Source organism: Prunus avium, chromosome 1 (assembly GCF_965620075.1).
Source record: "Prunus avium chromosome 1, drPruAviu1.hap1.1, whole genome shotgun sequence".
In the NCBI taxonomy this organism is placed as follows: Eukaryota; Viridiplantae; Streptophyta; class Magnoliopsida; order Rosales; family Rosaceae; genus Prunus; species Prunus avium.
In genome coordinates, this window is record NC_142284.1 from 39,340,898 (window position 1) to 39,363,196 (window position 22,299).

The 22,299-nt window shown below is 36.6% G+C and overlaps 5 protein-coding genes across 6 annotated transcripts; 4 read left to right on the forward strand and 1 right to left on the reverse strand.

Annotated features, from left to right (window-relative positions):
* The first annotated feature begins 151 nt into the window (after positions 1-151).
* Positions 152-3,034, forward strand: LOC110753172 (uncharacterized). The gene is made up of 8 exons (XM_021953996.2): positions 152-1,056; positions 1,211-1,244; positions 1,547-1,747; positions 1,877-1,966; positions 2,051-2,116; positions 2,209-2,300; positions 2,404-2,451; positions 2,587-3,034. Exons 1-8 carry the CDS (start codon positions 689-691, stop codon positions 2,696-2,698), a joined length of 1,011 nt encoding a protein of 336 aa, XP_021809688.2. The 5' UTR covers positions 152-688; the 3' UTR covers positions 2,699-3,034.
* A 491-nt stretch (positions 3,035-3,525) lies between these two features.
* On the reverse strand, positions 3,526-4,340 carry LOC110753171 (cytochrome b-c1 complex subunit 8). The gene is made up of 2 exons (XM_021953995.2): positions 4,145-4,340; positions 3,526-3,853 (listed from the first exon to the last, which is right to left on the reverse strand). Exons 1-2 carry the CDS (start codon positions 4,312-4,314, stop codon positions 3,805-3,807), a joined length of 219 nt encoding a protein of 72 aa, XP_021809687.1. The 5' UTR covers positions 4,315-4,340; the 3' UTR covers positions 3,526-3,804.
* A 1,482-nt stretch (positions 4,341-5,822) lies between these two features.
* On the forward strand, positions 5,823-9,969 carry LOC110753219 (Peptidase C15, pyroglutamyl peptidase I-like protein). 2 transcript variants are annotated; one of them, XM_021954068.2, is made up of 5 exons: positions 5,823-6,822; positions 7,157-7,461; positions 8,713-8,817; positions 8,923-8,970; positions 9,464-9,969. In XM_021954068.2, the coding sequence occupies exons 2-5, from the start codon at positions 7,201-7,203 to the stop codon at positions 9,701-9,703; spliced, it is 654 nt and encodes a 217-aa protein (XP_021809760.1). In that variant the 5' UTR covers positions 5,823-6,822; positions 7,157-7,200; the 3' UTR covers positions 9,704-9,969. The 2 variants fall into 2 exon arrangements, with proteins under 2 accessions (XP_021809760.1, XP_021809759.1); XM_021954067.2 differs by having other exon boundaries at positions 5,826-6,798.
* Positions 9,970-10,123: 154 nt separating this feature from the next.
* LOC110753217 (PPR superfamily protein) lies at positions 10,124-12,387 on the forward strand. The gene has a single exon (XM_021954062.2). It carries the CDS (start codon positions 10,294-10,296, stop codon positions 12,385-12,387), a length of 2,094 nt encoding a protein of 697 aa, XP_021809754.1. The 5' UTR covers positions 10,124-10,293.
* Positions 12,388-12,974: 587 nt separating this feature from the next.
* LOC110753218 (Pectin lyase-like superfamily protein) lies at positions 12,975-16,042 on the forward strand. Its single transcript, XM_021954063.2, has 9 exons — positions 12,975-13,260; positions 13,465-13,593; positions 13,755-13,925; positions 14,037-14,057; positions 14,165-14,372; positions 14,676-14,757; positions 14,924-15,032; positions 15,227-15,343; positions 15,527-16,042. Exons 1-9 carry the CDS (start codon positions 13,021-13,023, stop codon positions 15,842-15,844), a joined length of 1,395 nt encoding a protein of 464 aa, XP_021809755.1. The 5' UTR covers positions 12,975-13,020; the 3' UTR covers positions 15,845-16,042.
* Positions 16,043-22,299: the final 6,257 nt, after the last annotated feature.

Genomic DNA, 22,299 nt, shown 5'->3' on the forward strand with positions numbered 1-22,299 from the left:
TTAGCGAACACACCTTTCCTTTTCAGAGGAATCAACCTTACTATTCTCGTTTGGATGTGATCGTGAATTCGTGACATTCTTTGGGTAAAACCCACTTTAAAGTAAGGAATCTCTCTTTTCTTCTTTTCTTAATAAATTCATGAGAAACCATAACAGTCCTTAGCTCTGGTATCTGGGTTTTGCCTGCATTTGTATATGGAATAGTTCAGCTAAAAAATTATACTCCATTCATTCTCTGTGTGTACATATTCAAATCCAAAAAGTTTTGGGTTCTTCAACCTCTAATTTTTATGTACTTTGCTTGTAGATTTTGTATTTGAAGATATTTTTCTTTATATTTGATTTGTACTTTCAAATACTTATCAGTCCGTATTTGATAAAATGTTTATGTTTTGTTCCAGCGGACTAACAGTCAAGCTTACCTTAATACTGGGTCTAAGTTTCCAACTGAGTTCAATTTATTTATTTATAATCCTTTTAACATTTGGAACTGCTTTTGGCCAACATTTCACATTTCAACTGTTGTAACATTTGAATTGTTTTGATTTTCATGCTTTCTGATTCCACCTTCTTTGAAAAAAATTTGGCATAGACTTGTTCATGATCATTTAAACACATAGCCCTTATAACCAAATTGACCAACATAATTAGTGGAGCAAGTACAAGTGAAGTGAGTAACTTATGAGTTATGAGTTTCTTAACAGGATCTTCGAACCATACTTGGCAGCCCGTCATGACTGCGGATACTACTGTTCCAAGTTACTGGTTGAACTGGAGGTTCCTCATCTGTGCAATATGGATCTCATCTACTATGGTTGTAGCCTCAATTCTTATATGGAAATATGAAGGTTTCAACAAACCTAGAACGAACAGGAGGGCAGCTCAGCGAGAAACAGTAGGGTCTTTGTATGAGGATGAAGCCTGGAAGACATGCCTTAAAGGAATACATCCCAATTGGTTACTTGCTTATAGAATAATTGCTTTCATTGTGATGTTGGGCTTGATAGTTGCCAATGTTGCTCTTGATGGATTCGGCATCTTTTACTTTTATACTCAGTAAGCTATCTATCTGTATCTGCGAGTTTCATCTTCATAATCACAAAAATATCTCTTCGAGGAGCCGATGCCAACAAATTTGAAGCTCGTTGCTCTAATTGTATTTGCACAATGTATATGCTGATGTGGTATGTTCCCTTTTTGTGCTTAACAGGTGGACATTTACTTTGGTCACCTTTTATTTTGGGGTATGTTTTTCAACACTTGAAGGTCTTGAACATACCTGCATTTACATTGTAGTAAAGTATGATAAATATGAAACTAGAATAGTAGTTTTCTTTGGAACCTTGGAATGCTCAGGCCAATCTTACCACTCAAAGATGCTCAATAGGATAAGTCGGCAGCTTTTCAGTTCAAAACACATAAAACCCTTCTATCTGTTAATGTCTCAGTACCTTTAATCGATTAATGAAGTATGGAAACCATTGTGCTTAGTTTACTTGAATGTCCCTGTCCCTAATTTACTTATTCTCTGAACTTCATTTTGTAGCTGGCATCTTCACTCTCTCTTCGTGGAATTTGCAAGTATCGCAATAGAGTTGGTGAGGATGAAGAGCGAGGTACTTATGTTGCTCCAACACTTGGGGAGAATAGTAATCCATCCAATGCATCTAAAAGTTTAACTGACGAGGAATATCACAGCCATGAAGGCGCAGGTGCATGCGTTTATATCTTTCAGATTATTTATCAGGTAGGTTTCCTCCTATAAGGGGCTGCAGTTCTGGTTTAGAAATGAGGACTTGGATTCTTTATAAGTTGGGTAATTTCTGAGTTCTGTTATCTCAACCTGGTCATTTCCTTCCCTCTTTTTCTGTGTTAGATGTGTGGAGGTGCCGTTGCGCTCACTGATTGCATATTTTGGCTAGTTCTGTATCCATTTCTAACGGCCGCAGATTACAAACTGAATTTTGTAAGTATACAAGCCTGGTAATTTCATTGACAGTTTATCTGTTTTTGTCTTCTTGCAATGAGTTTTTTCTCCATTCAACTGCAGATGATTGTCAGTATGCATTCAATCAATGCTGTTTTCCTCCTTGGCGAGGCATTGTTGAATTGCATGGTAAGTTTGGTTCCTTATTCATTATAATGGCATTTCTGCTTATTATTTCACGATTAATGATTTACAAAAATTCAATTGTCTCCTTCTTCCAGCGGTTTCCATTTTTTCCAATCGCTTACTTTGTGCTATGGACGGGAATATTCGTGATATTTCAGTGGATATTACATGTTTGCAAATCTATGTGGTAAAACTACACTCGAAATTGTCACATTTCCTTGAGTTGTTACATTTCTTTTAGAAATTGAAGAAATTTATCTATTGTTCATAATATTTTAATTTTACTGCAGGTGGCCCTATCCATTTCTTGACTTGTCATCCTCATATGCTCCTTTATGGTGTGCTGTTTACCTCCTTATTGTTAATTGTAGCAAAGTAAATTCGATATGAAATTTACCAAAGTATATAAAAACTGCTTGCTAGAAACTGTTTCAGCTCTATCATCGTTTACCTTACGATCACTCACCTTGCAGGTATCTTGGGGTCGGATTGATGCATCTCCCATGCTACGGTGTCTTTGCTTTAATAATTAGGATGAAGCAGCTTTTGTTGTCAAGAGCATTCCCGGATTCTTATCAGAATTGAGAGATGAGGAAAGATTGGTGCCACAAATTGCAGAACCATTTCATATAAAACGATTAGTGATGTTAATTTTTTGGCCTGGATAAAGAGGAAAGATTGGTGCTTCAGGCTTCCAGTTGTAGTTAGCTGCACTGCACATGATGATTATCTTCAAAAGCAGCCATTGAATGCAGATTTGCACATACAATATTATGATTAATTATTCCATCATTTGGTATATAAAATTTTAATTACAAGCTTGAATTTTTATTTTTAATTTTTAAATTGTATGAACAGAGTGTTGTATACTTTGAGTTTCTGCTGTGTATATTTTTGACAAGGTTTAAAACTGTTCTCAAATTGTAATAAGTTTGCCTGTGATTATTATTAAAAATAAAAAGTCTGCAACAGAGCCACACTCAGGTTGGCTAGCTTTAGAACAAACCGTGGGATTTTAAATAATGATTGGTCGTTCCCTATAATGATAAACCAACTCATCACAGTCCTTACACAAACACAAGCTTCATCGAACAAATTAACCTGCAGATCATATGTCCAAACCAACTAGAGCTTTACAGGCACCACCACATTACTGTGCAGGCAGCACCCCATTACCTAAGTTGAAACCTGGATAGTTATGATCCATGGTATCAATTTTCGCTTTGATGTCCGAAGAACCTTGCCATAATGCAGGTTCTTCATTCATGGCCTCATGCTCTCATTAAGAGGTTAGCATCTACCAGCAGAGGACCAAACACCTTGCATCAAACCTGCATCTAAACCCTACGAAGATTTTGCTTATCGATAACAAACAGCATGCACTCATTATCTACTACACATTTAAACGCAGATGAATGAAACAGAGCCTGCACTCTCAATTTATTATGCAGTTTGAATTTGTATATCAACTTCAAGAATCTGACAAACAAATTACAAACTTGTTTACAGAAGAATAAAACTCAAACCCTTCTGCAATTCACTGCAAATGTCATCTCATTTTAATACAAAACAACCAAATTACAACCAGTGTAGTTTCAATAAGAGACGAGAGTCTATCAGTCATTGCACACAGAGTTGCAGCTAAAAAGAAAATTTCCAATATTTGTTCGCTCAAACTAAGGCCCCCATCTTCAGTACCTGTGTTCCAACTTCTCCTTCTCTTGGTATTGCTGCACATACCTGCAAACCCACCAAAATAAACACTCACATGATCTACTAATTCAGCTGATCTTAAAGTCTTAAAAAATCCCCAATTCATCAGCTATATCCATAGATAATCAAATCAGTCCAAAATGCAACATTTTGACCATAAATTTCAACAGTTCACCGCAAATACTTATGACCTGCTCCTAATTCCCAGTACCAATTGAACATTAATACTATTAATTAACTATTTAAGCAACATAATTGAAAAAGAAAACCCCAATTTTTCAATCTGTCAAAAACGATAGAGTTAGATCGAAGAATTACGTGTAGGTGGCGACGAGAGGAGCGAGAAGGAGAGTGGCGCTGAGCCAGTTCTCGGAGACCTTGTGGTGGATCTTGCCGGTGAAGTCCTTCCACAGCCCAGGCATCACCTTCTGCTGGAACGGCGACAGCGAGTACACCACTGCTCTCATCTGCACCGGATGCTTCCCCATTTTCTCAATCAAGACCTGTCGTCTGCTCACTCCACGCTCTATAAACTACTCAAATCAAACGACGAGACAGTCAACGTCGTTTCCATCTCATGAATGACGGCTCGAATCTGATTGACGCTATCCATCCAACCACAAGATGCCACGTCGTCAGCTACTTAATAAACCCAAAACTTATTGTATGATATTGGAATAAGGTGACGTGATGAGTACTCCACGTGATATGCCAAAAGACTCACCAGTGTAGTGATTTGAAATAATTGTTCCCCGAGACAAAGTCTTAGGTTAGAGTCCTAGGACCTTGGCATGTGATAAAATCTATAATTTGGTTGGACAATGTAGTTAATTTATCACTTTTAAAATATAATATATATATATATATATATATATATATATATAAAGCAAAAGGCAGAGAATGGTAAAACATTCAAAATACTGAAAAATACTCTTGGTTAATACAAATATTAAGAATTGAAATAATTAATTAAATAAAAATAATATAGTAAATTCACACTTTTTCATATTAAAATTAAAAGAAAAATCAAATAATGAATTCTATTTTTATAGAACACAACTACCCATTATTTTAAAGAAAACCTCTTAGAGCATCTCCAACCGATATGTCAAAAGTGCCATATAGACATTTAACAGCTAGAAATAACATCTTACACACTCCAACCGATGTGTCAAAGCTGATGTGGAATGAAGGCTGAAAATTGAGTTGTTATTTTTGACATCCCAAAAGCAAGATGTCAAATGAATATTTTATTATTTTTTCTTTTCTATTCTTTTTAATTAAAAATAAATCAATACTAAAATGTAATAAAATAATAATTTAATTTGACATATCGGGTGGAGTGTAAAGCTGTGTAAGATGTCAAATTGCCACATCAGCCATCAAATTTAAATTTGATATTTGGTATTTGACATCTCCCTTGGAGATGCTCTTATAGGCGTGGATGCTCTTGCGCAAAGGCTAATATATTATAACACGCGGATGAGTTATCCCGTGCAATCATACTAGACTCAGGGCCCGTCTGGTAACGTTTTCGGAGAGTGTTTTCAGAGAATATTTTCAGAGAATAAAAACAAGAAAACGAATTTGCATTTTCAGGAAATGAAAATGCGTCTGGTAGATTAATTAGAAAACATCTTCAGAAAACAAAAACAATGAAAACGTGTCTGGTAGTACAATTGTTTTTCAGGTGTATTTTTTATAATTTCATTTCTAATTTTTTTTCATTATGATATTTTAGAGGAATTATTATATGTGAGTTATTTTCAAGAGTATTTTTGCTAATTTCAGTTTTTTTTAATTTTTAAATTCTGCTATTTTTCAAAGACAAAAATTTATAAACAATAAAAAAATGTATAATTTAACAAATAAAAAATTCTAATGTTTTTTTTAAAGACAAACATTATCTTTATCTCATTTCTTTTTTCTCTTTCTTTTCTTTATCCCTTTCCTTCCTTCCTAGGCCCGTGCCCTTCTTTTTTCTTTTTTTCTTTCTCTTTTCCTATTTTCTTCTTCTTTTCTTTCCCAGACAGTTTCTTTTTTCTTTCTTCCTTCCTTTTTCACTCTTTTCTCTTTTCTTCTTCTTCCTCTCTTAATTTTTTCTTTTCTTCTTCTTCCTCTCTTATTTTTTCTTTTCTTCTTCCTCTCTCTGATTCTTCCTCTTCATACCCATCCTCTTTCTGTTTTCATTTGTTAATGGTTGGTGGTGGTTCGATTGGGTGGTGATAGTAGTTCAACTGGGTTTGTGGCAGTTATGGTTCGACTGCTTTGGTGGTGATCGTGCTTTGGAGGTGCCGGTGCGGCAAACTAGACGATGGGTCTGGATCGGTGGAGATGGGTTTCCACAGTGGTGCTCCTCAGTTGAATTTTTTTTTCTTGGTTTGGTGTGCTTGATAAGTAAATCAAGATCTCAGATATTTTAGAAGAAGAATAGCTATGGAGAATTTCAAAGACAAGAATCGATGTTGATTGGTGAAAGAGAGATGGAAAAAATGAATTATCGTATGGACTGAAAACGAAAACGTTGAAAACGAAAACAACATATTTTCGTTTTCAAATTTTGTTCATGAATTGGATTTGTTTTTGGAAAACATTTTTAGGGAAAACAAAAACGTTCCACCGAACAGATATTTTCCAGAAAACAGGAAATGAAAACAGAAAACAGGCAGTGAAAACGATACCGAACGCCACCTAATTAGTCCAAATAACCGGCGACTTTTAATTGAGGGAGGATGACGTATCCCACCGCCCTATATGGCAGTACTATAGTGTGGATCAGACACACCATCGTGGCATTTTCGTAAAAGATTGACGACCAAATGGCTATTTAATTGAGGCTCGTTTCCAACGAGCAAAGTAAAGAGTAGGCTGAAGAGACGACCAAAACTAGCTTTGCTTTCTCCAACTTGAGGACGGCATTTTCGTTCCTTAAACTCTACACGGAGTTGAGAGTTCCGTCCTGAATTTCAAAGGTCTGCTCCATTCCAACTCTGCAAGTACATTTTTTAATCCATTACCTTATAGATTTTCAGTTTTTTTTCCTCTGTTTTCATTGTTTTTGTGAAGAAATGCTGATCGGTCAACTGACAATTCCTAAGCTAATTTCCATTTTTGGCTGTCAAAGCATACAAATTTACTTAGATTTTAACTAATTAATCGGCCTCGTTGAAGGGTTGATATGATGCTTGATGCTTAGTGAACCAGCCTGATTACTTCAAAATCTTTGCTGGGTTTTTTTCTTTGACAAAAAAGTTTGAAACTTTTTCAAAAAGAAAAGTCGGGTTATTGTCTAATGGCATTGAAAATTTGAACTTGTTGTGTTGGTAGCAGAATTATCGAAGATTGGGAACTGTATTCAAGTGCAGGACGAGGAAATGGGATCAGAAGGACCGAAGAGTGTTGTTATTCATGTGAGTGGATTCAAGAAGTTCCAAGGCGTTGCTGAGAATCCCACAGAGACTATAGTTAAGAATCTAAAATGCTTTGTTGAGAAGAAAGGGTTGCCTGCTGGTCTTACTCTTGGCAGCTGCACTGTTCTTGAGACCGCCGGAGATGGCGCACTTCCTGCTCTTTACAAGACCATGGATTCCGGCGTTTCAACAATTGATTCTACCACCAATGAACAAGTCGTATGGGTCAGTGTCTCAAATATGATTGCAAAATTGACTTTCCCTTTGGAGGTTTGAATGGTCAAAAATTAAAAGTTAAAAATTCCAAACCATTTTGAAAAGTTAAATGCTATTCTCTGACTGTGTTTCGACGGGGTCTAGCCTAGGAATTGGACATGTTTGGGATATTGGGGACTCATTGGTTTCAAAAGAATTCAGAAATATTCTCAGGAGTTAGGCTGGCCTTGAATGGTGTTCTCCAGGATGCCCTTAAAGTAAATTATAGGACGGGACCTCAGTGATTTGAACACTACTAGGGAAGTTACTAACTCTTATGAAGTCCTAAGAGTCATTCTATAGTGAGGGCCTTATATATGGCCCTTAGGTGAAGCCTTATCTCGTAACCGTTGGATCAAATTGATTAGCCGTTGGATCAAATTGGTTAGCCGTTGCATCAAATTGGTTAGCATGATCCAACAGTTAAGAGATAGGGCCTCACCTAAGGGCCATATATAAGGCCCTCACTATAGATTTCTTGGAAGTCCTAAACCAGTATTTTTTTTTTCTTTTTCCCATCAATGCGGGTGGGGAGATTCGAACTTGGGACCTCTTCCAACATTTGGAAGAGAAATACCACTAGATCAAGAGCTAGTTGGTTCCTAAAACACAATCTGTTAGTGATTCCAAACACATATCTTAGATTTAGTAATTAATTCATTGCTTGTTCCTTATCATCTTTATTATTATGTCCAGAAAAGTTATTGTCTTTGGGAATAGATGGACTCTGTCACCAGTCACAAAATTAGTTCCTTTTAGCTTACAGTATAAATTTTATGCATCTATTGAACTCCCCTTATGATTGGCTTGTTTGGCCTATGAGAATGTCTGCTTTGTGAGGACTTAGAGGACATTTTGTTCTCTCATTGTTTAGCTGCTTTTGTTAAACGCTGAATCTAATAGACCTTTCAGTTCCGATCATCATTATACTACAATGATCTAGCCACTCCCTTGCCATGAATCAATCATATGTAGCCAAAGTTTAAGGCTAAAACATTGATATCTAACTTGCCTTAAAGTTAATGTGCCTCACCAAAGTCTTCTCGTCAGGTTTTGTTGCTTTGCAGATAAATCTTTTGAACAATGATCTTATGGCTAATTTTATGAAATTGTGTGAACAGTTTGCAATAGAAATTTTAAAAGGATGATTATGCAGAAGCAGTATGCTAGTTTCAGTCCCCAGTATTTTGTTAAAATACTTAACCTTCATTGCTTTTTCAGCTTCACTTGGGGGTGAATAGTGGGGCTCTGAAATTTGCTATTGAGCGGCAAGCGATAAATGAAGCCACTTTCCGTTGTCCAGATGAGTTTGGATGGCAACCTCAGGTGGGTGTGGCTATTTGTGTTTTAATGGTGTATTGTTTATTTTATTTACCACTGTTTATATTATCTTCACTTTTTCTTGAACTTAATTTTTTTTTCCTTTTCCAGCAACTGCCAATAATCACCGAGGATGGAGGAACTTCTAGAGCAAGAGAGGTACTTGTATAATCTGTTTGCAATGTTATTCATAAAAAGTAAAAAAGTTTTTCATTCTTTAGTGAGCAGTTCATTGACCATTATGATGGGAAAAAAAAAAGTTCCCTGTGAGAATTTTGATATGTTGTGAGTTCATCACTACTTAGGGAGGGACTTCAACGTATAGTTTGAGATGGTGCTGAATTTGCATTTTGCGGAAATGAGGGAAAGGCCTCAATTGTGCAGGTTTTAACATTGATTTGTGTAATAAGTAATGTTATTGTCACATACTACTGTGCTTAATTAATCCAACAAATAAATTGTTAGATGAGTTGTGGCTGAAGTAGTCTTGCCAGTTATTCTACTAGTTCTAATTAGAACTGAAAGGGGAACTGCTGCTTACCCTAGAAAGTTTTGCTGTAAAATTATCATATTAACAAATTAGTAGTCCATACTGTTTCTCGCCCTCAACGTGTCCATGTCTGCTAACATTTCCACCATTTGGTTCTTGAAGACTTCTTGCTCGATGGAGGCAATCCATAAGATCTTGAAGAAGAAAGGATATGATGTGGCAATATCAGATGATGCAGGGCGTTTCGTGTGCAATTATGTCTACTATCATTCCCTTCATTTCGCTGAAGAAAAGGGTCACAAATCTCTTTTTGTCCATGTTCCTCTCTTTTCAAGAATTGACGAAGAAACTCAGATGCGCTTTGTGGCCTCCCTTTTGGAGGCTATTGCAGCAACATGTTAATGTTAATGATCTGAATGCTTCTATTTGCGTTTTCTTGCCATCTGCTGCTAAATGTAAATCAAGGGTGTTAATATCATTACAATAGTAAAATAATCTATATGAAAGTCTATTGCTGTTTGCTTTTTCGGTGAGGGAAATTGCTGTCCTCTTGTCCAGGAATGTCATTATATATGTAAAAATTTCAGCTCTATCGTGTGATGGTGTACTAGTGTTTGCTACCACTTTGTCTGATCATTCCTTTTCCAAGTACATCATGTGTTTTTCAATCTGCGTATGTCTGGCTTTAATTTCTAAAATGAATCGAGTGTCTGCAAGTGGATCGAAGATAAGAAAGTTGTATTAGCATGACGTGCAGATTTTCCATGATTTTGATTCTTTTTCTTTACAGTTTGGTTTGGACTGGAAGACAAGTTGGTGACATTACTGTATCTTGTGGGAATTGTACTGATTAGAAGCAATTTGCAAGCTAAGCAAAGCCCTTAACTTTGTTGTTTGGGGATATTACCAAGTTTTGTTAGGTCAAAGAAAGAAGGTGTCTTTGCAGATAGTCAAAATTCCTTTCACGACAGCGAGGGTAATTAAAATGGTCAATGATTAATACGAACCATAATTTAGATTCTCGAATGTCGTCAATTTCACTTCGGAAAGGCGCATGGGCAATGCGAATTGCTAGGTTGCTATCTTCTGTACGTTTCAAAACGACGTTTGCACCAAACTTCAACGTAGCCATAACCTCATCCACCTCATCTCCGCATTTAGACTCGTACTACGAACCCAGTGCTCAAGACCATGTTTACTTCAACAACCGGAAAATAGACAGCTTTATCAAATACGGGGACTTGAACTCTGCCCTCAACTGGTTCGATGAAATGCTTGTATACGACGTCGTTACCTTTAACTTGTTAATTTCTGGGCACGGCCGATATGGGTTTCCAGAACAGGCTTTTCACCTCTATACTGAAATGGTTTCACAAGAAATTAGAGAGAGTGCTTCGACGTTTTCTTCTGTTTTGGGTATTTGTGTTGACGCAGGGTTTTGTAGAGAAGGAATTCAAGCTCATTGCAGGGTGGTCTCATTTGGGTTCAGCTTGAATTTGTATGTGGGGAGCTCCCTTGTTGACCTTTATTTGCATATGGGACTAGATAATGTAGCTTTGAAGTTGTTCGATGAGTTGCCTGACCGAAACTTAGCCATATGGAATTTGTTGTTACGTGGGTTTTGTGAATTGGGTAGGGTGGATGAGCTATATGGTAGGTATTCTAGGATGAAATTGGATGGTGTCGAACCAAATGGTCTAACTTACTGTTATTTGATTCGCGCATGCAGTAATGGGAGGCTCTTAGATGAAGGAAAGCAGCTACATTGCTATGTTGTTAAGGACGGATGGGTAGAGTCGAATGTATTTGTTGCCAATGCTCTGGTGGATTTATACTCTTCTTGTGGGAGTTTGATTGATGCAACAGAAGCATTTAAAGCTATTCCAACGGAGGATGTGATTTCATGGAATTCAATTGTCTGTGTCTACACCGAAAATGGTTTACTGCTTGATGCTCTTGAATTATTTGCTAAGATGCAGTGCTGGGAGAAGAGGCCATCAGTCCGTTCCTTTGTTGGGTTTTTGAATTTAGCTAGTAGGACTGGGAATATTGAACTTGGAAAGCAGATGCACTCTTATGTTGTGAAATCAGGTTTTGATCGTGGTGGGAGTGTTCATATTCAATCTGCTCTGATTGATATGTACGGGAAATGCAGTGAGATTGAGAGTTCTGTGTCCATATATGAAAGTGTTCATGAGAAAACTTTGGAGTGTTGTAATTCATTAATGTCCTCTTTGTTGCACTGTGGTGTTATTGAGGATGTGGTGGAGATGTTTGGTTTGATGGTTGATGAGGGAATTGGGCTTGATGAGGTTACTCTATCTACGACCCTGAAAGCTTTATCGGCATCTGCCATGGCAAGTTTGGGCAGCTGCAAATTGGTACACTGTTGTGCAATAAAATCAGGTTTTGAATCTGACATCGTGGTTTCATGTTCACTCATCGATGCATATGCGAGATGTGGCCATGTCAAGCTTTCTCGCCAGGTCTTTGAAGAACTTCCTTCACCTAATGCAGTTTGTTTTACATCGATAATACACGGATATGCCCGAAATGGAATGGGAAGTGAAGGTCTTCATTTGCTCCAAGCAATGATCAGAAAGGGCCTGAAACCTGATAAAGTGACAATTTTGGGTGTGTTAAGCGGGTGCAACCATTCAGGGCTGGTGGAAGAAGCAAGAGTTCTGTTTGATTCAATGAAAAATCTATATGGGATTTCTCCCGACAGAAAGCACTTTTCATGTATGGTTGATCTTTTAGGCCGGGCAGGTTTGCTAGATGAAGCTGAAGAGTTGCTGCAACAGGCACCAGGAAATGGCGACTGTGTTATGTGGAGCTCATTGCTGCGAAGTTGTAGGGTACACAAGAATGAACTAGTGGGAAGGCGAACAGTTAAAACTTTGTTGGAGCTTGACGTTGAAGATCCTGATATTTGGTTGCAAGCTTCAAACTTCTACTCTGAAATTGGAGAGTTTGACATTGCAATGCAAATGAGGGAAATTGCAACAGCACGGAAAGTGAAATGGGAGATGGGTCACAGTTTGGTCGAGCTAAACACTCACCGTACGATTGAGATCTTGAAATGATGGAACCACCTGACCAGATTCTTCATTGACCCCCAGATTCTTCAGCAACAATTTCAAGAAGCTGCCCCCTGCTTGTAAGGTGTAGTCTCCGTCAATAGAATTATTATTACCGTAGTGTTTTATACTTCTTTTTATATCTTTTTCTGGGTGAAGCGTTTGGTGCGCATGCAGTGAATAAAATAATATGCATCTGTGACCTTGTGTTTGGTATAACTAACTCGTTGACCTTTTCTTTTACATTTTTCTTCCTAGTAAGAAATTCATTTAATTTTGTTGTAACTGTACATTATTGTTATTATTATTTCAAATCCATCAAATTCTCATTTCCCTGAAAGTATTGCACTTTGCAGATTTCAGTTTTTCTTTCCTTTTTGCTGAAAGAGATGCCACAGGCTGAATCCATGAACACTATTACTAGTGCATTTTTGTGCACTGATTTAAGAGTAAAGCAAAGAACAAATTTTCCCTTGCTTTAAGTGTGGGCTTGTAGAAAATGTAACATCTTCATCTACTTCCAAGGCAAGCCATGTAAGCCAGAAAACCCTTAAACTAATCTATACATATAAATTATAACCCATTGTTCATTGAAATTATACAAATCAATCAATCTGCAAAACAACAGAAAAGACAAACATGGATAAATTATTCATGGTTTCCTTTCTTGGTATGCTGATGGCAGTTTATGGAGTTTCAGGAAACATGGTATATGCCAACATTGGCGTACTTAATGAGCTTGAAAGCTTTGACATTGAGGAAGACAATGAGGTGAACGTTTTCGACATCCCGTCATGGACAAGTGAACGTGGTTGCAAGGTTCTTGTTAATGTGGATAGCTTTGGTGCAGTTGGAGATGGAATTTCTGATGATACTCAGGTGAGTATACACAGTTGTATATTTGCACATTTTTTGTCATTCAAGTGCACATCATTTATTAATTTATTGCAAAAAGGACATGACGCTTCACAGCTTTAGTGTCTGAACTTGCCAATTTTTAACCGCGAAAAAATCATTTACCAGAACTTGTTTCTTTTACCATAATTGTTGACATTTATTCTTCTACAATGCCATTATTTTTAGGCTTTCCAAAAAGCCTGGGACATTGCCTGCTCTACAACACAATCGGTTTTCTTGGTACCCCAGGGACGCCAGTATCTAGTAAATGCAACAAAATTTCAAGGGCCGTGCAAAGATAACCTAGTCATCCAGGTAATCTGTAATACAATGTTCACGTCTAAACGAACATCTACCTTTCTTAGATTTGTTTCGCTTTCTCATCATCAATGATAACTCTTCATATTCCATCTCTTTATAACTCTTTACAATGTAAGACAATGTTCATGTTTATAAATGGTACGATTGATTAACAGATTGATGGAACTATAGTAGCACCAGATGAGCCTAATGACTGGGATCCAAAATTCTCACGAGCATGGCTTGATTTTTCTAAATTGAATGGAGTCCTTTTCCAAGGGCATGGAGTTATTGATGGCTCAGGCAGTAAATGGTGGGCCTCATCCTGCAAAAAGAACAAGACAAATGTATGTTTTTGGATTTTTATAGTTTCTACCGTATCCAAGTACTTCAATTCAGGAAATGATCATTAACAATTTGACATTAATTTATCTACCTGTCTCTTCCCTTTTCTACAGCCTTGCAGAGGGGCACCAACAGTATGTACCTTTCCCTTATTTACAACCGTAGTTCGAAAAAAGAAATCATTCAAATTATATGGGACCATGATCACTGGATAGAATTGAAGTTGAGGTTTTTATTGCAGGCATTGACTATTGATAAGAGCTCAGCTGTAAAGGTAAAAGGCCTCAAGATCAGGAACGGCCAACAAATGAACTTTGTCATCTCACAGTGTGACTCAGTGCGAGTTAATGCAGTACAAGTCTCGGCTCCAGGAGACAGCCCCAACACTGATGGAATCCATATCACTTCCTCTACCAATGTGGTTCTCCAAGACTGCAAAATTGGAACAGGTTCTTAAGCTTTCGTCAACATCATTTCGCATCTCACTTTTCATAGCTCAAAAGGCAGGAACTGGAATAAAAATGAAACCAAAATGGTTATATGGGAAATGAATATCATCCTGTAACATAGTAGTTGAGAAAAAAATAATCTTTGAGTAGATAACCCGAGCAGTAAGCGATGGGAAACAAGTGAGTACACTTAACTTGAAATAAATCTCACGCATGCATGACCAAGTTCCTCCAAGTGAAAGGTGCACAGCCACAGCGCATTCATATTTCAACAAAAGGTACTGATGCATTGTGTTTCTTCAGGGGATGATTGCATCTCAATTGTCAATGGTACCTCCAATATTAAGATGAAGAGAATCTTTTGCGGACCTGGACATGGAATCAGGTACCATCTACTTTTGTTGTAGGCTAACCATACAGTTTGTGCCCCATGACCTCCCAAAGAGATATATTTCAGGCTCAAAATAATCATTCATCCTTTAATCTTTAAGTAAATGGAACTGAAATTTTTATGCTTATTATCTTCGTTGGTACAAAACTATGTTACTTAGCATCGGAAGTCTTGGGAAGGACAACTCCACTGCCATAGTCACAAAAGTGGTCGTGGATACAGCAATCCTCAGGGAGACTGCCAATGGCCTCAGGATTAAGACTTGGCAGGTTTTTAAGCTATTCATTGGAGACATTTTTCTTTATTTTTCATTTTTGACACATCTCTCTTATGGTTACATTGTCAATGCCTTTTCGCATATAACCCGAACACATTGTCTCCTATAATGACGGACTAATTTTCCTTCTTTTTTTTTTTTTTTTTTTTCTTCTTCTCTTTTTCCATTTGGGGTGTCCTTGTATAGGGTGGTTCTGGTTATGTTCGTGGAGTCCGTTTTCAAAATGTGAGGATGGAAAATGTATCAAACCCCATAATCATAGATCAGTTTTACTGTGATTCCCCCAAATCTTGTCAAAATCTGGTAATGCTTCAAGTTTCTTTCCTTCATCTCTAATCTCTGTCATTTGATTTTGATCATATCATAAACTATTAACTCTTCACCTAGATCAATCATAGCCAAAATATTTCAGGCAATGTGTTATTACCGTCAAATTTCATTAACTTGTGACCGTGCAAGTTACTTATCTTATTCATGGCATTTCAGACATCAGCTGTGGAAATAAACCAAGTCATGTACCGGAACATTTCCGGGACTACAAAGAGTGCCAAGGCCATGAAATTCGCCTGCAGTGACACAGTTCCATGCAGCAACATAGTCCTAACTAACGTCAACTTGGAGAAGAAGGACGGCACGGTGGAGACATATTGCAACTCTGCCCAGGGCTTCGGGTATGGAATTGTGCATCCTTCAGCAGAGTGTCTGAATTCCCATGACAAGGACTGTATGGTCATCACTGATCCGGCATCCAAAGTTGAGCTTGCAGATCCCAGCAGGGAGGAGATTGTGCACACTGAACTCTGATTTGGTTCCTTATATGCGCATAATTAAATAACTGTTTGATAGTATACTGAACAGGGTTAATGAGCTTGTAGAGTGGTCTCTAGTAATATTAAGGATTGTTGGAGGGAGGTTTGAGTTGCTCTTGTCAAATTTTAAGGGAAGTTGCGGACAATGTGATCATTTATATAGTTATAGATATAACCAAACTGAAAGTACCAATGATTATCTTATAGTTATATAAAGAATGATTTCCTACTATATCTTGTCCAGTTTTTGAAGAAGTCCAAATTTGTGATTTGACCCTGGGCCCAAAAAAGAAAAAGAAAAAGAAAAAGTATATGACCATTCAAAAATGGTATGAACTATGAGCTGTTGGGTTTCTTTCTTTTGGAATAGGGACCACTGGGATATTCAAATCCAGTCTGACCGAAACTCTGATTTGTCTGCATTTATGCACTCTGCAAAATAGAACCTGTGCATCATAAAAAATAAAAATAAAAATAAAAATAAATCACCGACTGATTGGTGAAGTTTCTGCTTGCTAATTGACAAATGATTCTATTTTTGTTAATCAGCCTACATATTTAGTGTTAACACAGTGGTCCTGGCAAACAAATTTATAGATGGATTGAGTATAGATGTCGCCTGCTGATTGCTTGAAGAAAAACCAGCAATTCTGAACTGTTCTTTCTGTCGCCTCCTTTTTATTTTAGAAAAAATTCGATTGGGATATATGTGGAGAAGATGAAAATACAAAAGCATGAATCAGTCATGTCTTTTTCTTCTCTCTGCTTTTGTTTCTTGCAATTATCATAAAAAGAAAAGCAACAAGGCAAGAACAAGAAGAAATGGTGCCACTCCAAACAAGAGTTGGGCAAATAGGCATCTTAAGCATAGATGAGATTGGACCCAAACTTCTGTTCAGAAACACACACACAAAAAAACAAAATTCCAAATGTGGATGAAAAGGGGCCACCAAGATGACTAATTTGTCTAGAGCCTATAATTTGAATTGGGTCCAGTCTAATAATGTTAGGCCTAGTAGCTAGGGTGCAACAAACCTCATACAAGTATAGCTTATGGTTTTAAAGAATGTAATGGATTTAGTTATATACCCATTCTTAGCACTAGTGATATAGATAAACCCTATACTATTTAATTTTTATTAATGAACAAAAAAAAAACACTAAAAAAAAAAGGCAATTTGCCCTATTGAATTTAATTTTGATTATTAAATTACTTTGATACCCTATCGAGTGTTTTGGGTTTATTTTTTATGAGGTTTTGAAGTTGGGTTTGTTTTAAGAAATCGATGACAGTTTTGTAATTTATAGGAAGTTCGAAGTCTCTTTATTTTGGGTGTGTTTCTAAAGCCCATTTCATATAGGTTTTTTTTAATAATAATTTAAGCCCCTATATTTGGTATAATAATGAATCTCTCCGTACAAACATAATCCTTTTAGTTGCGGAGGGCCGGTCAATTGGCAAGCATAAGATACAATTCAAGTATGCGAGTAAGGTTTAGCTAATCAAGACAATGTGTCTATTTCCTCATACCCGACTCTCGAGTTCGATCTCCCTCAACGTCCATCAGAATAATTTTAATATCGCATCGTAAAAAATAATAATGAACCCCACCCCCCTTTGAGGTTGTTTTGTCCTTGAATCTTGAATCCTGATTGTTTGATTACTACATATATATATATATATATGTGTGTGTGCACCACTCGAATGTACCAAATGGATCAAGAAACAATAGACGCACGAATTTTTTAAATTCTTTTTACTCGCATTTATTAATGCAATATTGACCTCTTTGGAAGCATTGAAAAGCAGCAAAACTATACCATGCTGATTTGACCGCACAGTAAAGTCAATGCAGACAATCACGTTCTTGAGCATCGTGGATCAAGGAAACAGACTCGGTATTCAAATTTTTTACCATGGACCTTTTTTTATTTTCTTCTCTGGTGTGTTTTAAATTTACCATATTTTATGTTGCAATTTTCATATTTTAACAGCCATATTCTGGAAGGTTAATTAGTAGGTCGTAGTACTGATGGTACTTGCATCATGCCTGATACATTCCAGACTGCTCAATAGGGATGCACATGTATGCGTGCGTAGTTACCGTGCACCATCATCATAACCCAATTCCCAATTACGGTGAATTTAGTATTTATGAGGGAGGTAGACCGTAAATTCAAACTTGAGTGAAGAGAACGTGCTCATTGTCCTGATCAATTGACCTAATTCACATTCGCTTTGAAAGTGTGGTTTAAATTCACATTATTGTGTACATATTATATAAATGTGCCTTTGATTATGAGCAAATGTGTGGCTTGGCATGCATGCTTTATATGTTTGGTCAGAGGGAGAGAAGAGGAGCAAGCAAAGTCTCAGGATCTTGTCCCCAAGGAAACAATTTAAATGGTGCAAGGGAACTTCATCAGGGGCTCAAAGCGATCCGTGATTGTAGCTAGAAACTGAGGTTCAAGGTTAACTTGATACAAAACAAAGAGGTGGGGACAAAAGCGCTTTTGTCTTTATGAAATATTTTAAGAATATGTTGAAATCATGGACACAAGCAAATTAATGGGTGTTTTTCAAACTGAAAAATTCACATGCACAACAATGTCACGACCCATGCCGTGAGGAGGGCCATAACCCTAACATCAGCACTACGTCTTAGCAGCAACAACAACGAGAAACCCCTAATGGGGAAGCTTTAGCTCTGATGCTTTGTGCTTTGTGAATAATAATAATATATTTGATAATAGCTAGCTTACTAGCTTAGCTTAGCTAGCTCCAAAACTTTAGAAAGATCCGTGACCCTTTGCTTACAAGCTAATTTCAATCGGGGTCATCGCTATTTGTAGGACCTATTTGACATGTAATTTGGATGGTGATATGTACTGATGTTATCGAAATTTGTACATGGTCATTGTAGGTTTTATCAATTTTTGTTTTTAATTATCTTTAAGATCCACATTGGGACTAAGTAATTAGACCCCACTTTGATTAATTAGTGGAAAATACATCTCTCATTCCTTTTTTTAATAGGAACTCTTACATTCTTACCAATAACAGTTTGATATATGCGTGTATAAAATTATATATATTTTTTTTTTATGAAATATTTTGGTACATGTATCAAACTGTAATTTGCATAAACGAGCAGAATCTCTTTTCGGGAAAGGAGTAGCAGTATCCTACCAGTTGCAACATATAGATTAATCACAGCATGAAGCCTCCGAGTTTTCCAAGGCATAATGTTTTTTAGGTGATGGGAAAGAGTGCTTTTTCATCTCGTAATTATTTGTATTAAAGTTCCAAAGCGAAACAATTATTGCATTCAAAGATTGAAAAAGTAATTGGATTAGATGCAGGGATGTAAAAATTAACTTTTGTTGTTGCTTTTGTTCCCAAGATTTAATTTAAACTATTCGCTTTGTGTAAATCTCCTTTTGAACATGACAACACGACATATAATCCAACCGAGAGATCAGAAGCTTTCTGATCCATATCCATACAAAGTGTACGTATTGCCAAATTGACATGCAACCAAACTTAATTATATTGGATGGGACTTCTTGATCGCTTAATTAGTAAAATTAATACGATTAGTGGCGTTAATAGATGTTGCATGAAAAGTTTGATGCCTTGGCGAGTGACCAAAACATTGTCTCAAAAAAATAATGGAAGAGAAGAAACGCTAATCATCTATGGGTACGCATGGAGGGGATGGGGGAGAGATCACGAGAGGGCACAAAAGTTCACGAGCATGAAATTTAATGTAAGCACAAAAAGACGGCTAAGAAGGTCGTACAGTAGCAATCGCATCCCCTCTCACTCCAAGTGTCCATATCCTATTCGCTAAAATTGGCGCTCAAAAAGTTATTAATTAAAAATAAAATGCCATGCAAAACAAACAAACAAGCCAACTTGGGATTAAAAAAATAATGAAGAAACGTTACATATGTATATTATGTGTACGTTTGTTGTTTCTGATAGTGTAAGAAACATTTAATATAATTAATTAAAATTAGTTTGCTGAGTTCATGGGGATTCATTTGACGTCACGTACGTATTCTATTTGTTTGATTTATGATTGGGGATTTATGTTTATTAATTAAATAATTAAAAACATGCAGTGGTGCATAGACCTGCAGACCAACAGATTTAAGAATATGTCAGGGATTTACAGCAAATACCCAATTTTAACGGTTTTCAGTCCAAATTTTAATGCTGCAGATTAAGAAGAGTTGTCATATGCTAAGCAATTTTAATTTTCCTTTTGCGAAATAGACATCAAAATTCTAAGAAACATAATGTATGAGAGAGAAGAGAGAAGAGAGAAGAGAGAAGAGAGAAGAGAGGGCTTTTTTTGTTTTTTTTGTTTTGGGTTGGAAATTAATATAAGGGAAAAGGGACGGGAAGGAAGAGGTCAAGGGGAAGCTTGGGTTGAGTCGTGGGTGATGAAATTGAGGTGTGCATGCCATAGCTTCGCAGCTCTGGCATTTCTGTAAATTCATAGCCACGGAAATATAAAGTAATAGCGATGGGGACGTTCATGGCCTAATGTTTTCTTCAAGCTTTAGCTACCTAGCTCTATCTGATGAATCATATGAGACACATACAACTTAATTCAACGGAAACTAACACTAAATATTCCAATTGCATTCCCGCCGTTTTCTTAGAATTCTAAGAGGCCTAAATAGGGGTAAAACGGACCGGACAGACACGAGCACAATAAGAAAATAACGTAACATATGTAACATGAAACATATCAAGTAAGAATTTGAAAAAAGAAACAAAGGGAAGAAGAAAATAGGGGAAGGCCTAGTTTTGGTTGTTTGCACATGACAATAAATATTCTAGAGATTTCCATCATGCACAAAGAATCTGATCAAATATCGAAGATGATCGATGCTGTTTCTGCACTATTGATTAGTTTTTATAAATTGAAGTAACGCCAAATTTTCCGCTGGCTGTAAGCCAATCTTTCTTGCTATTTTAAGTGAAGTAATCTATTATTATCTGCCGTCCAAAAGCCATCGAAAATCGCAAAATATTGAACATGTGACTTGAAAGAAAGAAATGTTTTTTGTGACAAATAATTAAATCATATTATTAACAGTTGTTGTACTCTCCTTTGGATGCTTTGTACTATTTTTGTTATGCCTTCAGAATTCCGTATAAGCAGGAAAGGCAAAACCATGTGCGCATGGGGTTTTCTTTTTAGACATTATCTTATTTAAACCCTGATTAATACATTTAATTTCAGTTTTTACATCATCATAATTTGTTTTGGAGTCACTCATACAATAACAGATTTTCTCCTATGCTGACGTCTATTTTCTACAGCTTTTCTCTGCTTTCATACCTGTTTGCAATAGTATCCGTACAGTAATAATGTTCGGATGAGAGAAGAAGAACTGATAGCATGCATAAGTTTAACATGGTTTAATATTATATAAACCCACATACAAATTACAATATTCATAGAAAAGAGTGATAATAGAAAGATATCGTAAAAGTATGGCAAAAGAGCAGTGCAAACACCCAATCCAACACTTTTAACTTTGAACTATAAGACAAATCTCATCTTCTTAGTATATAATTTGTTTAAACCGAATGTTTGATGAGAAAAGCAAGATTTAATTTCTTTATTTCCGCCAGCAAGCAAGCTCAAAGAAGCCATAATTAAATGAAAGAAAAAAGAAAAAAAATTGAGAGGAAATTGCAGCGAGTTCATTTGCAGCCATGGGTGCGGGTCAAGAAGACAAAGTACAAAGAAAGAGTAGCCCGTGAACGTTGCATGTGACCATAAAGTGCTGTTATAATCAGTGCCGGGCCTTGCCACCTAGACCCACTCACGTGTGTCCTTTGTCTTTTACGGCCTGCTAGGTTAAAATAATTTATTACTGATTAAGCAGCTAAAAGCTTGAAATTAAAAACATTGCAGACAGTGCAGTTGTTCTGATTAGGTCAGTTGGCTAAGGAAGTCTTATTAGGTCAGTTGGCTAAGGAAGTCTTATCGCTCCTTTATACTCGAATTCGATTCTCCTCTCTAGACATTAAAATAGTTTTGAATATCGCTTCGTAAAAAAAGAAAACATTGCAGATAACCATATTGGAGGCCTTACAAAGAAAATCTCCACAAAATAACATCCATTTGAGATTGGTATGTTTAGCTTGCCGTATAGTTGGTTTTTAGGACTAATTAAATAAGATTAGCACAGCACAAAGTGTTCGCATAAGCAATTGAATGAGAGAGTTGCAACAAACAGCTGCAATATTGGCATGTGGCATGAGATGGGCCCTGGTTGCCAGGCAAAACAAATTCCAACTATAATTTCATACCAACTATAATTCACAAAAAAGAAAACATGGAAATTAATAAAAGAGAAGCAGAGGATGAAATGAGAATGAAATGAATAAATTCCTAGCATTATCAAAATTATGCGTTTTCC

Excerpts from the sequence above, each read along its gene's own strand:
- LOC110753172 (XM_021953996.2), top strand. The coding sequence starts at position 689 with ATGAGTTTCTTAACAGGATCTTCGAACCATACTTGGCAGCCCGTCATG. Across the intron at positions 1,748-1,876 it reads TCTTTCAGATTATTTATCAG|ATGTGTGGAGGTGCCGTTGC; the intron begins GTAGGTTTCCTC and ends TTTCTGTGTTAG. Across the intron at positions 1,967-2,050 it reads CAGATTACAAACTGAATTTT|ATGATTGTCAGTATGCATTC; the intron begins GTAAGTATACAA and ends ATTCAACTGCAG.
- LOC110753218 (XM_021954063.2), top strand. The coding sequence starts at position 13,021 with ATGGATAAATTATTCATGGTTTCCTTTCTTGGTATGCTGATGGCAGTT. Across the intron at positions 13,594-13,754 it reads AAGATAACCTAGTCATCCAG|ATTGATGGAACTATAGTAGC; the intron begins GTAATCTGTAAT and ends ATTGATTAACAG. Across the intron at positions 15,033-15,226 it reads TCAGGATTAAGACTTGGCAG|GGTGGTTCTGGTTATGTTCG; the intron begins GTTTTTAAGCTA and ends GTCCTTGTATAG.
- LOC110753217 (XM_021954062.2), top strand. The coding sequence starts at position 10,294 with ATGATTAATACGAACCATAATTTAGATTCTCGAATGTCGTCAATTTCA.
- LOC110753219 (XM_021954068.2), top strand. The coding sequence starts at position 7,201 with ATGGGATCAGAAGGACCGAAGAGTGTTGTTATTCATGTGAGTGGATTC. Across the intron at positions 7,462-8,712 it reads CCAATGAACAAGTCGTATGG|CTTCACTTGGGGGTGAATAG; the intron begins GTCAGTGTCTCA and ends TTGCTTTTTCAG. Across the intron at positions 8,971-9,463 it reads GAACTTCTAGAGCAAGAGAG|ACTTCTTGCTCGATGGAGGC; the intron begins GTACTTGTATAA and ends TGGTTCTTGAAG.
- LOC110753171 (XM_021953995.2), bottom strand. The coding sequence starts at position 4,314 with ATGGGGAAGCATCCGGTGCAGATGAGAGCAGTGGTGTACTCGCTGTCG. Across the intron at positions 3,854-4,144 it reads CCTCTCGTCGCCACCTACAC|GTATGTGCAGCAATACCAAG; the intron begins GTAATTCTTCGA and ends GTGGGTTTGCAG.